The sequence below is a fragment of the Perna viridis genome, chromosome 4 (assembly GCF_037379345.1).
Source record: "Perna viridis isolate PV_CMFRI_1.1 ecotype Kerala chromosome 4, ASM3737934v1, whole genome shotgun sequence".
Taxonomy (NCBI): Eukaryota; Metazoa; Mollusca; class Bivalvia; order Mytilida; family Mytilidae; genus Perna; species Perna viridis.
In genome coordinates this window covers 39,468,596-39,485,908 of record NC_142448.1, presented here as the reverse complement: position 1 = coordinate 39,485,908, position 17,313 = coordinate 39,468,596, and the positions used below count along the sequence as shown (strand labels likewise).

At 32.3% G+C, this 17,313-nt stretch overlaps 1 protein-coding gene across 50 annotated transcripts in view; it reads right to left on the bottom strand.

The window, feature by feature from the left end:
• LOC148620030 (uncharacterized) overlaps window positions 1-17,313 on the bottom strand; it is a 136,875-nt gene that overhangs the window by 76,783 nt on the left and 42,779 nt on the right. For 34 of the 50 annotated variants that reach the window (XM_088580549.1, XM_088580554.1, XM_088580548.1 and 31 more), the window contains 3 exons: window positions 9,504-9,557; window positions 6,486-6,685; window positions 4,395-4,686 (listed from right to left, as the gene is read on the bottom strand). In XM_088580549.1, the coding sequence (XP_088436675.1) occupies window positions 4,395-4,686; window positions 6,486-6,685; window positions 9,504-9,557 (546 nt within the window). The remainder of the gene's footprint in view (window positions 1-4,394; window positions 4,687-6,485; window positions 6,686-9,503; window positions 9,558-17,313) is intronic. The other 16 variants (XM_088580558.1, XM_088580565.1, XM_088580568.1 and 13 more) reach the window with 1 other exon arrangement.

Sequence of the window (17,313 nt, the reverse complement as noted above, 5' to 3'; positions counted from 1 at the left end):
GACGTCATATTCTGCGCATTAATGCCCTACCTCCTATTTAAGCAATTTTTATTTGGATGTGGTTCTACATAATATGGACAGATCCAGGGTAACGGGGTTAGTGGGGGGATCAACCCAATTTAATTAAAATTCCCCCTTTTTTCTCTGTTGCATGAAGCATAGAAAAAAGGGGGAGCAGTTAAGATCTAATTTTAAATAGAGACCAACCAAAGCTAACATTTTTAAACTGGTCTACTCAGTGAGCCATCAGGAAGAAAAATCATTCGAAGAACAGGAAAAATGTTATCAAAGTACCATCCTTTATAGAGCCACAAGACCCTAAAAAAAAACCCATTCACCCATCTTAATTTGTACCTACGTAACATTATAACTGTTTCACAATCAAATCAGGTCATTCATCTTTCCAGCTGATGATCAGATAGCCTATGTAACCCCTTAGACCATCATTACCATGTTTTTCATGTTGTAAAGTGTCTGGTTTAATAAGTATCTATCACCTGATCAGGTAAAAATAAAGACTGGTCACCTTGCAGGTAAAATAAGGTGACCACAAGACCACAAAAATTCAAGTCATTAGAAAGGAATGTTAAATTATCATTATCTTTATTATTTCAGTTCATTTGGAAATTTGAATTATTTTTCTGAATAGAATAATTTTATTGGGTACCCAAAAAAGAAAAAAAAATGTAATCTGAATGCATCTATGATTAGTTTTTTTTTTCTCCTCCATTTTTAAAAGTGCTTCACAGTGAAACCTGTCACAACAGAGATTTGTTTGGTTCAGACAGTAAATAGATAAAAATGCAATGAATTGATATGAAAGGTCTACAAGAGATACATCTGTTAGATAGGTTTGCCAAGTAACTAGTATTCATTTTAGACAGGATTTTACTGTAACCAGTGTCAAGTTTAGACAGGATTTCTATGTAACCAGTGTTCATTTTAGACAGGATTTCACTGTAACCAGTGTCAAGTTTAGACAGGATTTCTATGTAACCAGTGTTCATTTTAGACAGGATTCCTCTGTAACCAGTGTTCAGTTAAGGGAAGATTTCTATGTAACCAGTGTTTAGTTAAGACAGGATTTGTATGTAACCAGCATTTAGTTTAGAGAGGTATCACAGAATTACTTAAGGCATTCTCTATTTCTCTCCTTTTCTTTAGTACTTGTACAGCCATTTTAAGTGGTATAACTAGAAATATTTTGCAGGTACAGCATGCCATATAAAAAAATTACAGTAACTCCAGATCCAAAGAAATTTCTACATACATGTATTACAGCAAAGAACAGTGCCAATATATTTCTTATACTGATACTACACTAAGTATCAGTCTTTATAAAAATCAGACAGGAGGTGGTTTATACATGTCAAAAACCCACCTAATTCACTTTTATTTCTTACTTAGAATTAGTTACAGACTACATAGCCCGTCATAGATTTTCATTTTGTTGTTGTGCATTTGAGATAAAATTTATATAGGTTGTACATGAAATTAACACTCTGCAAAAGTTATTGTTCTTGACTTTGAGCCATTTGGTTAATTTTAGTGGGAAATGACTGATTGATTTTCTCAGAAGTACAGGTCTAAATATCTAAGACAATTGTTACCTAAAAATATAGCATATGTAGATTGAAGCAGCATTGTTTATTCGGTGGGTTTTTCTTCACCATGAATCACTTTGATATGGACAGTGTCTGAATTTTATATGGACAGGTACTTAAGTTGCTAGAGGAATATATTAACAAGTACCCGAAACTTTAACAGGAAATCAGATTTTTCAACTTTTGATTTAGTGAAGTATCTCTTATTACCTATAATTTAAAACATTTCCGACACTAATACATGAAGTAGTTGGAGCACCTTGTTTAAATTACCATAAAAATACTATAAAGTGTACGATTCTGTGAATAAAAAGTCTACAAACTCAAGGATGACTTCAAAAATTGACAATAAATCAGTAATCTAAGTATAGATTTAATGATATAACATCTAAATAAGGTTAAGAAACCTCGTTAAAATTTGGTGATAGGACAGGAAGTGCAGTTATATTGAGGAATACCCTCAGGTCGCAGACACAACTCATGTTAACCTTGTAAGACAAGTATTTATGAAATATTACAGCTGATGTGAGATGTAATTGAAGACATAATGTTATAATATTACATTGTCTCTTATCTTCAAACAAAACAATTTTTGAACTAAAACTTGTGATTTTCTAACAAATTTTACACTTAAAATTTTGCTTGATGATTTTATTTTCCTAACCTATCGTCACCTAAAATTGGAATATCTACCAATATAAAAAATGGCATCAAATTAAAGTTGCATTTAAATGCAGTCATTTTTGCAAATCATTCACTCATGGTCAATATTGATATTTCTAGGCTTAAATTGGTCTTAACTTCCTATCTACTTCGACATCTAATGAAGATCAATGCTGTTACATTATAAACTCTTAACACCAAAATTACCAGACAATTTAATCACCTAAATACAATGTACAAATCTCCTTTTACATAGAACTCTAAAATACTTATATTGATATATGTCAGAAATGTTTGATCGATAAATTTATTTTCCCTTGCGGGGAAGATAAATGCATTTCTAGATCTGCAAACGAGCAATTTCATGAATATCATTAATACCAAGCAATCAATTAAGAAGATGATGATAGATTGATGTTTGAAAATGTCATACCATTTATGTGGTCTTGGAATTATACCAGGAATCAAGAAATGAATGGGCCTTTTTAAGAGAGCTTTCGATTGGTTGATTAATTGAATATGAACCTAACACTTTATCACTTTTTTAGACATGGTAAAACAAGCTGCCGCATGCTACGATGTGTTAAGAAGTCCCCCACAGATTTAGTTGCACGGTAAACAGGAAGTAGAAACACAGTACAAATTATCATGCAAAAGGAATATACCAAATATCTAAGCATTCCCTCCGATAGAAGCTGAGAAATTTGTTACAGAAAAGTATAACTTGTATAGGCACACTAAAGGACAATAAGGTGACTGCAAAATTGTGGGGTATAATAATTTAAAGATGAGAGGAGATGAGTTGAATGGATTGAATGCTACTTTCATTATTTATTTATATTTGCCACTATTTCATTTATAATTTTACTTAAAGACTTTCAATGGAAACATACTGGACCTACTTAAGGAAGAAAGTTTAAGAAAATATTCTAATCATAGAATTTCTGATACATTTAACTTAAATTTAGAAGTTTCACAGAATATTTAGTTGTCTCTTTTAACCATGAAACATTAAGTAGCACTCCAGGTAAGAGTCAAGCAAAATGTGATTCATGGGTAAAAAGCCCACATATTTTTATTTTGATATTTTGTTTGAAATGTCATAGTAAACTGAAAATAACATGTGGTTATTCATATAACCCTGTTCTTAGGAGATAAAAATTATATAGAATGCACTGTAGATTTCAAAATTGAGGGAGATAACTCTGTAAATAACGTTCAAATACAATAGAATCTACTGGATTTTCAATGTTGATTATCTCCTAAGAGCAGGCAGATTTGAATGAATAATTACTCATTTTATAGTATAGACCCATAAACCAACTTAATTACAAAAATAAAAATATGTATCCTTTTTTCGGGTGTATCACATTTTCAGATTTTGCATGATTCTTACAAAGACAGTTACTTAAGTATTGCAGTGTTTAACCAGTAGTGTTAACATTTAGAAATGCTTAATGTGCATTATAGACATAAATGAATATTAAGTAGTCATTTTGCTTACATTGATATACCAATATTTTTTTATTAAAAATGAATATATTATAATACACCAGCAATCCCAATCATAAAACTGTCATACATGTAATTACCAAAAAAAGTAAATTGTGATTTTCAAAGAAAAAGCATGTTTGTTTTCATTTGTTAATTTTTTTAATTTTACATAAAAGTGTTACAGGCAAATTTTTTAAAATGAAGTTCCTGAGATGTGAACTTCACCTGAAATTCACATAAAAAATTACATGAAGTTGATGTGAAATTCATGTGAGAGTCAAGTTAAAATTTGTCGTATTAAAGTTTCACATGAAAATCATGTAATTACATTTAACATGAAACCTGAATTTCATCCAAAGAAAACTTGCCTGTGTTGTAAGTCTAAAAATTGACAATGTTTTTGCCAAAAAGCAACTTTCTACTTAGATGCCATGACTTCAATTTTAAACTTACAAACTTTTAATTAAATTGACCTTAGAGGAGCCAGCATACAGAAAGTGACTATACATTTATACACCAAATGTGAAAATTAAAATCTTTGGTTGGGAAATATATGGGATTTATACAACTAACGTGCAATATTTCTATGTGTGTGTGACAACACCACAGATGAAGAACTCATAATAAACCCACCTCTTCCTTTTCTTAACAGAGTAACAAAAGGACTCTGTGTTGGAGGCAGTCTGCTTGGCTCATCAGTATCAAATCCATTTGATAATTGAAAACTTGTAGATTCAAGAGCCGGAACTGGAGCCATAACTGGTTCTGCAGGCTTAGATGGACCACTCTGGGGAGTGAAAGATACGAAAGATTTGTGTTCATGTAGATCTTCCTTCCCTGGTGGCCTGCTTAAGGAGCCATCTTCAGGCTGTCTGTTTGAGTAACTCTCCTCTGGGGGAGGGGGAATAATGTTTAGTTCCTCTTGCTGAAATAAATTATATTCATTTGTATATCAAACAGTAAAAAATAAAAAAACATAACAAAGCATAACAAACGTCCAAATAATAAAAACATTTCAAGTTATCTGATGTTGTGTTTTGTGTTTGAACTAATTGAATTTTTAAAATGTATAGATAATTCTTCAAAGGATTAATGAATGAAGCGCCATAAATTTTCAGCTCCTTGAAATTTAAGCAACAAAAACTGTCTCAATTTCCACAAAAACATCTTTGGAACAAAATGCCATCATCTAATTATGCATTAAATAAGGATAAAAGGAGCCTGAAGCTCATTTCCGGATGGCATACAAATGACCCATTATTAGGTTTTGGATCAAGAATTGAATTAGACTAGGTTTTTATTCACAGCCTATCAAATCCAGACTAGTTGGCTTCAAGTAATAATTTCTCTTTTCTCAATCTAATCTGACACCAAGAAAAAAAACATTTTGTTACTTTAATCACCATGTAGTGATAATGTTGTCTTTTTAAACACAGAGGATTTAACTCCAATTTAGTCTGCAGAAAACAAAAGTTTGTGTTATGTATAGGCTATGTCTTCAATCAAGGACAAGCCATATTGTCAACATTACAAGTCAACATTGTAAACTTTAGGATAGCCAACATTCTAGTCATTGATGACAATTATGTCAGACCATTATTAAACCTTGTACATAAGCCAATGTTGTTCACATGAAATTCATATGAATAGAGCTTCACATGAAATTCACACCAACAAAATATGAAATTCATGTGATTACCACATGAAATTGGCTTCATAAGATCTTTATCTAACTCAGTCACAAAATTAATATGCCTGATCTATGTGAAAATCATATAAAAATCATGTGAAAATGTTTTGCCTTCATAAATGTTAACTACTAGAAATTAAAATAGGTCCAAAACACTGTGAACTGAACTGAACAAAGACTTAATGTAAGTCTTTCTTGTTTGTAGATAACCAATTTTTTTAGCTTGAAACCAAAGTTTAATTCCCCTTTACTTACTTATCAAAGCCAAATTAGCTATAATTAAAAAAATTGAATAGCTTTTTCTGATTTTATCTTTTTCTTACAGGAAACACACTTATTTTTCATCTGATTGAAACTATAGAAGCAAAACAACAATTACAAACAACTGTTACATGTACCTCATTATTTCAATTGAATACAAGAATATTCTGTATTCTAATTTTTCTGACAATAACAACACACATGCATGCCAAGTGTTATGATTAATAATCACTGGAGTATGTTAATATTGCATTATCAGATCCTTACTTAATATAGTAGTTAAACATCAAACAGAATCAATAAGTGGCATATGGTACAACAAGTTCCATAATAGAGACCTTGATCTTCATCTACAGTGAAACCTGCATACTGGTAAACAACAATTTTTTGTACAGAAGGATGTGTACAGTTTAGACAGATGTTTGGCTTTAGTAGGTTAAAGATGTATTGAAAATGACTTAAATTAACCTAAGAAGGTGTCTGGATTAAACAGATTTCAGGTTTACTCAGGGTTTGGTAAAGTCATGTTTCACTGTACTGGGATAATAAAAAATGTTTACACCTACTGAAATTCTACTGATGTAAGCAATTGTTAGAACTTCAAAACTTGTCGAAAATTGAACAAGTCCTGAATCATAATCAAAATTACATAGACCCATGAAAGTTTAGACATCTTAAAAATTTAGCCCGCGGAAATTTCACCAGTTTCACAGCAACATGTCATTTAAGTAGGAGAGAAAGAGACTTGTTTCAAAGTTTTGCCACTTTTATACCTTCTGATTTTCTTCATGTTGTTTCTGGATTTCCATTGCACTTCTCGGCTGAGTGCCAAGTTTAACTGGTTTATATTCCTTCTTTTGGAACACAGCACCTTTTTTAGGGCTCCATACAGGAGCTACATTATTTATCACAGGTTGGCTTTCTGGTTGGTCTTTAGACCTCTGGGGACTACTAGATTCTTTGGATTTCCGATCTGAAAATACAGAGAAAGAAAAATTGTGTGGGTATCCATAACTGAAGATTGTTGTGCTATAAGGTCTTGATGTTTGTAATGCAATGTTTGTTCCACCATTAAAAATGTTTGAAGTACCAGTCCACATAAAATTCAGACACTACCAATGGTAAAGTGATTCATGGTCAAGAAAAACCCACCAAACAAACGATGCTTTTTTAGTCTACATATGCTATACTTTCACATAACAACAACCTTTTCTGTATTCAGATTTGAACTTTTGAGAAAATCATACATTTATCTCCCACTAAAAGCAACCAAATGAAGCCAAATCAAGAACAATAACTCTTGCAAAGTGCAAATTTCATGTACAATCTATATAATTTTCATCTCAAAAGCACAACAACCAAATGAAAAACTAAGACTGGTTATGTGATCAGTTACTGTTTATGAACAAGAAATAAAACTGAATTTGGTGGGTTTTTGACATGCATGAATCACCTTCTGTCTGATTTTTAGAAAGACTGATACTTAACATGTTTCTAATCTACTTGTGCACCTGGTTTATGCTCCCAGTTTTCAGTGGAGTCTGGGTTGGGTCATTTTCTTTTGTTTCTTTGCATGTTTCATTTTGTTTATTTCATGTTTTTTGTTGTGTGGATCTATTTTCTGTGTATAGTGTTCATCCTTGGAATATATTCTTCTGACTTTTGCATGAATCATGGTTTCCTTAAATACTCTTTCAAACTGTACTCTCAATTTTTTCTTTGTTATAATCTTACTGTTTTTACAAATAGGCATAGCATGAATTTTTCTAATCTAACAATATAATAAGACATCCTTCACAAAGTTCTAAGATACTTTTTAATTTAAATATGCATAAACTTCAAATGAGGATTATAACTTTCCCCCAATTAAAGTCTGCTTTTTGAATCATAAAAATCCTTTCAGAAATTTAAGTTCTTTACTTGGCAAAAGGGGGAGTGGAATGTTACAAACAACTTTCCCTCATCAATTTGCATTTGCCCCAGTTGAGGGGAAAGTGGAATTCTAGAACACTGACTTAAAATAAACAATTCATGAATACTTTGCTATAGCTATTTCTGATAGTATTTTGAGCTCCATTCTATAAATGAAAATTATTTACAAAGTTTTAAATGCAAGGACTCTTATACCAGCATAATATTGTACTATTTGCAAAGTTTAATTTTGCTTAATCTAACACATGTTGCAGACAGCTTGTTTAAGGAATAAACAAAAAAAAAAGCTCAGACTTGAAGCCTTTTAAAATGTTACCAATATGTGAGTTGCAATGAATAAGAGATTTTATAAATTGACATAGCCAACCAATAGAAATACAAACACGATTTACACAACTAGGGAAGAAAATGGAAACAGGGAATGTGTCAACGACAGAAAGACTATAAAAAAAAACAGTAACTATATACAGTTAAACCTGTCTAAACAGAACCCCTTTCGGACATTAGTTTAAAAATACATTAATCTGCATACCTGCAAACATTTGAAACATCCATGGGGGATTTAAAACATGAAATAGTCCTCAGCACCCAAGCTGGGCTTTCAAATTCATCAAAGTGTTGTTTTCCAGCTTTTTCATGGCAAGATGAATCTAATGCACTACCTTTTCAATGTTTGGTTTTAAATTGTGGTCAATATGGCTTTTTGAAAATGTAAACTCGGAAACTGTCATGAGGGAAATCCCCTACAAATAGTGACACTTAGCGGGCATGAATCTGGTATAAAGGGACTTTTTAAAAGTGTCTAGATTAAGACAGGGTTTCATTATTAACAGGGTTCAGTTTAGACTGGTGTCACTGTACTTATAATTTGTACTTTAAAATGTTGCAACAAAGTATCAAGTAATCGTGAATTAGCAGAAACTACCTCAAGATGTATTTGTTGATATTGCTTTAAAAGGATGATTTCAATCAATGAACTTCGCCACTTTTCTTTTTGAAATGCTACAATATTACTCGAGTTTCATCGATAAAAATACAACACCTGACGCTGTACAATTATGACATTGTTACCGCAAGATATTCCTTGTTACAATTTTCTATAATCAAAGCAAGTTTAATTACCTTCGTCAATCAAATCCCAATACCACCAACAATAGTCCAAAAGATCAATCAGAAATTACCCAAAAATAACAAGTAAAAACATCCGATGAATATGACATTTAAAACCATGTGATTCCCTCACAAGTACTGTATCCGTTCAGGCACATAAAGCTTCGGACATCATTGATCATCGGCAAAAATTGATTTATGCAGTGAACATGACAGAAATCAATCGCTCATTCAGTCAGATTCCTTTTGGTATTTAGCTTCACCCTCTGGTGATTTTTTTCACAATTTTTGCACATCATTTTCTTGTTTTATACAACTTGGTCAATAAAGAGTTACAAGTTGAACAATCTGAAGAAAGGGAGCTGCATACAAATTTGTTATTGAATTGCTTTATTCACAAAATTAAACAATTCAAATTCTTTTCAGAAGAAAGCAAGCTATTCCCAATAGAAATCATTCACATCTTGATATTCAAAATTGGCTGAATAAGTTATTTGTATGGATTTTTCACTCTCTTATTTAGCCTTATAACTGCCAGTCAACCTTGTAAATTACAAACATGATTAAACCTTAGTAGAGATGAAATTATTTTGAGTGTTATCATTTTATTCTTTTTTTTTCCTTTTTTGAGCTTTGTATTTTTGATTTTATATCCTTGTATTTTTTTCTTTTGAGCAATGTTTATATTAAGTTTTTTTCATTTTTTTTTTTGGAATCCTATTTTCAATGAAAATTAGTTAAACACTTACTTATTGAGGGACTATATTCTGATATGTGTGTTCCATTCATAGCTGGTGGCTCTTCTAAAAAATTGATTTAAAAAAAAATATTTTTAATCATAAAACAAAACAAAACATTACAACAAATACCAATTTGGAGTGCAATAGAGATATAGAGTGCTGACCAAAACTCCAAAAATCTAACAATTTATTTTTCAAAATCCAAGAACATTGACCCTGACTAGTTTAAAACTGGCAGTTTTATTTCCTATGTTCTTACACCAGTTATGAAGATCTTTAGAGAGTACATGGCCAGATGCAGCCCAGCCTGTGGTGTGAGGGTTTCCTTGTCATTCATTGACCCATGAGTGACTTTGAGAAGACATTTTTCATCCTTGTAGATTTGTTACCTCTATGACTTATTCACCATATCAATTCTCCTTATATATTGCTTACACAGGTCTGCCAAACTATCAAGGTGCAAATGCATGAGATTTGACAAAATTTTGAAAAAATCAGCTTCAAATTGTGTCTCACATACATTGCGTGCGAATTTTATGAGCAACTTGGCAGGTGTTTCTAGAAAAGCAGAAGACGTTTATCCTACCGGTGCACCTGGTCCATGCTCCCAGTTTTTAGTGGAGTCGGAGTTGTATGATTTTATTTGCTTTGTGTTCTTTATTGTGTGTGTCTGTTTTCCATGTCTGGTCTTTGTCCCTGGATAGTATTTTTTTGATTGCCGCCATGGCCTTAGTTCCCTTGATTACTCTTTGGCACAATTGCTAACATTATCCATGCCTGTTTGGTACACCATTAACAAATTCAGGGGGATGCTTCAGAGATTGGACAACTTTTGTTGAAACGTAAGTAAAAAGTGCCTAAAAAAGCCTGTTATCCATCAATTCAAACAAACAAACAATAAAGAAGAAAGTTGAAAGAATGTGTCAAGAGACAACCATCCTACCAAGCAGGAAAAAAAGCTTCAGGCAGTATACAGATCTTCAAGGAAAAGTGGGATATTTACAGAACTTTGAGTCCACATTCTACTAGCTCCAGAAGGACAAATGCAATAGCCATCAAACTAAAGTCTAATTATAGTGAAAAAAAAAACAAGAAATCTGTGAGCAATGGTTGACCAAAGATACTCCTGCTTTTGATCAGAATATAAGGAAAATAAACAAAAGTCCTTGATAAACAGGAAGTTACTAAATTTTTCAGAAAAGAGATCCCATCATATGCAAAATGACAGAAAGTATGTGTGAAAATTTCAAGCAGCGGTGTTGAGTAGTTACTGAGAAAACAGTGACAGAAAAAATTGTTATGGAAAGAAACACGGACAAAGGTAAAACAGTATACCCCTCTCTTTTAGAACTGGGGTATAAATAGAATTCAAAATCACACTAGACAGCGTACTGGTGAATTATATATAAATCTATTATCCCTTCAAATGATTCATTTTAAAAGATGGTCTACTTTTGGGTCATATCATTTTCAAAGTTTCCAAAAAACATAAATGAAAAAAATTTACAATAAAATATTCTGATTAGATCAGCATAAATTGAAAGAAATGAAGCTAGCAATGTAATCTAGACTCCATTCATCAGGCAGGTTTTGATGTAGGTCAGAGAGATAAAGTATTTCATTCATAACAAAAAATTGATAAAAGTGAGACTTTTACATATTTAGTTACTATTTCAGTGCCTACTTCATTACCTCATTCATTATAAAACAACCTCCAGTGAAAAATCATTTCAGTATCACAATCAAACAATCATAAATAAATTCCATCATGTCATGAAAAAATAAACTCTATATCAGTCTTAGTTTATATTTTTTTGGGGTATCAGAATGAAAGAATTGTAAATAAATTCCATCATGTTCTTCAAAAATAAACAAGATATCTGTCTTTCCATTTATTCAAAGAGTTTAAATTTTTTGAGTATCAAAAGCAAATTTTAAGTAACTTGAATACCATCATGCACCATGGTAGTAAAATAAGATAACCAGTTATCAGCATTATATTCATTATCCAGTATTAGGATCTATTTTGATACTAAGGCCCAAAATGTCAAGGCCAAACTTCATAAATTTTCTTATTGCCCTGTGAACAAAGTCAGATACTGACAGTCTGTATCAGCTACAAGTGGGATATACTTCGGGGGGTAGTTAAATATTTTGTCAATTTAATTGTTATTTGGTTAAAATGGGTCAAAGACAGAAAAGACAGAATTTCGTTAAACAGGAAGTAGATGTCCAACAGGCCTGAAATCGAATCCCACGATATGGGGCCCATACATGATGCTGGATACCAAATATCAAGAGGCTGCAATTAGTAGTTGCTGAGAAAAGTGTTACGAAAATAACTTCACCATCCAAACGTCTGCTCACATGCCCGCCCAATCAACATTATACTATAACCCAATTTTCACTAAGTGAAATTCGGCAAAAATTTACCATTTAAAGCCTGAAACCCTAATCTGAAACACCTCCCTACCCCCATATTAAAATCTCTATATCCTTGCCCGAGTCTGTCTATCTGTCTGCTATTCGTTGGTTACATCTCAAGTTGTTTTTTTTATAAACTGGAAATGGGACGACATAATCAAGATACTACAAAATAAAGAAGTTATGGCAATGCTACTTAAAATGTTTGTTTAACACACAGAAATGGCGGACAAAAAATAATTTTCCAATTTCACTGCAAATTTCAATAAATTTATAGCATCAAAAGTAAAGTAATATTAATGGTTCAAACATGGGAGGATTATTGTGAGGAATGGGTAAACATTCCACCCCAACCCTCATTGCATCCCCTCCAGCCCCCTTTCCTTTACTGACCGTGTCAAAACAATTTCTCAAAGAGATTTTTCACAAGAAAAGAAGGAATTGACACCCATTCAAAACTGGACAATACAATAGTGACTGAACTACATAAGAACCAAAGTTTCTATATTGAATAACAAGAAACATAAAGTTTCTATAATTTAGCCTAGAAATTACAGATGCCACCTATCTACCCACAAGTTCCTGGTATCTTCTAACTTCAATTAAAATCTTATGTATACCTCAGAGCACCTGTTCTGTGGGTAAACAAACTTAATATACCAAAGCTATCACACTTAATGAGGGTCAAAATTCTAAGATTTATCAAACAGACCTCAGCTAACCTTTTGTAAGTATTAAATTATTTCTGGAGTTACCCCTACAGTGGAAGATCTAAAAAAAAAAAAAAACTCAAGTAACAAAAGGAGAAGGGGGTTAAATATAGAAAAAAAACTAATATACAAGACACCTCAGTGAAATAAAAAGTGGGTTATGTGTCTGCATTTCAGAAGATCTCTTCATATTTGTTTTGATTAATAAGTTCCAATATGGCTAATGTAAGGGTTTTCAGTTGAAAGACCTCTTTTCTTGAAAGACTTTATTGTCTAGATAAATTTTTGAACTTAGATCTTCCTATGCATTTGATTATAATGCTGTTGATGAGAGGTTACTCCTTAAAACACTTGTACAGCATATCATGATTGGTATTTTTGTAAATACTGGTCATACAAATACATCATGTAATATATAACTGAACACCATTTTCTTGCTTGCGGCTTCCAATCTGGCTTACGGCCTCTCAGGAGAAAGACCTTTTAATTTCCTAGTTTCCATTTAAATTAAGGTTCTGTCATTCCAAACACCATATTGACCTTATAAACTTTTAGGAATGTTGTGATTTATGATCATTTGACCAACAAGAATATCAGAAAATTAATTATGCAAATGAGATAAAAATCATATGGTAATAAAGACATAAAATGCAACAATTTTTACTGGACAAATATCAGTTAATGGAACACTTATCAGATCATCAACAGAGTAATCAAGGGAACCAAGATTCTAGTGGAAATCAAAAGAATGTAATCGTGGGACAAAGACCATACATGGAAAAACAGACATACACAACAAAGAACATAAAATAACCAACATAATACATACAAAGTAACAAAAGTAAATGAGCAACTCACTCCACTAAACACTGGGAGCATTAACTAGGTGCACTGGTAGGGTAAGTGTCCTCTGCTTTTCTAGAAACACCCACCGAGTTGCTCATAAAAGTCAAGTCTAAGGTAGATGAAAGATGAAAGGAAAACTATGACACACAGAACAAATAAGTTTTCAGGTGCAGATGGATACATAGAATGATTTGTAATATACCATTGCATACAGTGAAACCTGTCTAAACTGAACCCAGAATAGACCAAAAACCTCTCTACACTGGATAATTTTTAAAACCCTTCATTTCAGTTCATATATAGTTTGAATCTGAGTACATTGAATACATTCTAGTCTTTAGAGAAGTTTGACAGTAAAATCTTTCATAATTTCACATTTATGAGAGTTTTGTCAATTCTAAATTCTTCATACTGTTATACAACAGACCACCTGTTGGAAAGGTAAACAAATTTAATATACAGAGGTATCATTCTTCATGGCGGATAGAATCTGAAAAATTTTCAAGAAACCTCATCTAACCTATTAAAAGTTTCAAAAACATTTATTGCAGCTCATTGTGTCTCTTAAAAGCACAAAAAACTTTTATTATGCTTCTGAAAGCAGTATCTCTCTAACCTATCAGGAGCTATAACTTTTGGTAGATGTACTTTTCTATCTTTATCAAATGTTTAGTTACATTTTTGTAGTGTAAGGATTTTTTTCATCTTAAAAGCTAAAATTAAAAATCTTTTGTATACTTTTCAGCACCTGTTCAAAAATAAACATTCCAAATTCACAAAAACATTTGCAATCACTACTACAAATCAGTCTTATAGGCTTTTGAAGAACATTTATTAACGCTTAACGAAAATATTTCCCTCAAGTCCAATACTTGTATAAATTCATGTAGGTAGAGTGCACTTTTAAACAAAAACTATCTTTAAACTAGACAAAGGGATGCCCCCGCACACCATTTTAACACAGCTACCACATAATGTTTGGTTTTCAAAATTCATTTATCAGAAGATTGTTGTGTCTGAGAGACACATTTGATTCTCCCGCATGTATTTTATGACATATATAAAAGTAAAATGACAAAGTCTAACCAACCCTTAAAATGTAAAATACTGATTAAAATCATTAATCATTAATCATAGACATGTACCCTATTCCCTCAAAATGGTGACAAAATGACTAAGTCCAATTATCAAAAAAAATGTCGAATATTGATGGAAATGAAAACCCCAACAATAGCACATCTTTGATAAATATATAACCAATCTGTACCCTAAATACTATAGAAGGAGTTAAGCAGAATAACTATATACCCTATATGGGACGAACAGACAGAATTATGGAAGGACCGACAGACAGACAGGGGTAAAACAATATGTCCCCGACTGAAAGTTGTGAGGGCATAAAAAGACAGCCAATGCATTTTATTGCTATGTCAGTCTAAGTATTAAAATCCCAAATCTGATTCAGATCTTAAATATTTGGTGAACTGTGTGCTATGTTTCTTAATCCTGGTTGGAAATATGAAAGTCAAAGATTGTTCTTGATTGAAAATTTTCCAGACACACAAAAGCCTCCAATGGAGCATTGACTGTCACAGTTACTACACTTTTGTCCATTGCCATTGAAACATCATTGGTGTCATGTGATGTAAGAGTAAAATCAACTCTGACTGCCTTCGAAAAAGCTTTTGAGTTCCAAAATTCACAACCGTTATTTGAACTGACACAGAACATGTCAGACCTGTTTTTTCTGACTATCGAAGTTTTTCACCAATATTAAAGCACTTTTAACAGTTTTTAGCATGTTTTTTTAAGGGGGGTCATTGAGGCACACCTCCTGCCTACAAGACCTCTTTATACAAAAGCATATTTATACAAAATCTGCTAAAACAACTCTATCAATCTGTAATTTTGACAGTAATGCATTATATCAGCCCCAAAATCTTTGATTAGATGATTCTCCACACTTTACAGAGCTTTCTATGCTAATTAACAATCCCTGATGCAGAATTTACAGCAAACAATTATAGACACAAATAGAGCTTTATATTCAGAGTCATTTAAGTGGCATAGCCAGAAATTCTAAAAAGAAAGGGGCACTGACTGGCCTGGAAGGGAGGGTGTCAACTCTAGTGATTTCCAGTTTTTTCTATATAATTAACCAAACTTTTCAACCTTAAGGGACGCCCAGGCCCACTGGGGACCCACTTGTAGATCTGCCAATGCAATTGCAATGAAAATATGTAGAGGTAAACATTTCCGGTAAGTAGAATTCAAAATTCAGATATCAGTCAACAATGTTGCACTGGTATCATGTACTCCAAGTACTTATTTAACTCATATATCTATTTGAACCAAATATCCTGATGCACATGTCTAAATCTTTTGTTTCAAACCAAGTCATTAGCACATCCTTCTTTGTCTGTATGCTAAATGATCTACTTAATATCTAAAACACATTAGAATTCTGGATAACCATTCAACACAATGAAACCTCAGAACAGTTTACAGACTTGGTGACCCAACTAGAGATCAACAACAGAGCCAAAAATAATACATTAGGAATCTGCTCAGCTACAATGCTAGGAGTCACATATAACCAACTGAAACCTTAACTGGTGCAATGCTTGGAGCAACAAAGAACAAACTAAAACCTTTAATGCTTCAGTGCTAGGAAGTGAAAGAAATGTGCCATAATTAATGCACTTCAAGACTTCACTGCTACAATGCTAGGAGAGTACAGACATTAGGTTTATCCGACACATATGGTTCATTACAATTAAGGATTTAGAATATTATCAAAATAATAAAATTTTCCATCATAACAATACAGAATAAAGTTTGGACTCATCGGTGGCAACTTCATCTACTGGACAACCTTGGGGAATACATTATTTCTAACACAGCTCTCCATCTCTTAAATGTTGTGTGTGTTAAGAGAAGGAGCAAGTACTCTCAATTCTAAAGCTTTTGGTATGACTTCATCATGAATTGATACAATTTTTAGCATGTAAGCATATAACCACTACTGCACAGAGGCTGCCTTTCATACAAATGTGAGATATGACAAGGTTACAGTGAAAAATATAATAACAGAACTTCTTCAGCACTAAAAGATTTGGTCGGTGTAGGCAGTTGGCTGCTTTACACAGGTTAAAATGCATAGAAATTGATTTGAAATAACTTCAGAAGGTCTCTGGCGGTGACAAGTTATTGGTTAAGGAAGGTTTGTAGTTTATACAGATTTCTGTTTTGTTATTGTTTTTTTTTAGTTTTGTTAAGACAGATTTAACTGTAGATGAGTGACTTGACTATATGTTTTACTTAAACAGACTCAACAATAGATTGGTTTTGTATTTTCACTAAGCAAACATTACAAAAAAAGCACTAAGTAGTACTCCAGCTAAGAATCATGCAAAATGTGATTCATGGGTAAAAAGCCTATATATTTTTATTTTGGATATTTTGTTTAAAATGCTTTAGTAAACAAAAATTAACATTTGGTTTTTCATATAACCTGTGCTCATAGGAGATAAAAATTGTATAGAATGCACTGCAAAATTCGAAAGTAAGGGAGATGACTCCATAAATGACACTCAAATACAATAGAATCTATTGGATTTTCAATGTTGATTAACTCCTAAGAGCAGGGGGATTTGAATGAATAATTACACATTTCATAGTATAGGTTACAGACCACCAATTCAACCAATGAGCATTTGGAACGTAACCAAAAATAGTCCTACGCAGAAATTACCCCTGTTCCTCATAGTGCTGTGAAAAAAGTTCTCATCTTATTTAAAAAATTTAAACAGTTTCTGAAAGGAAAAAACATTTCTGTA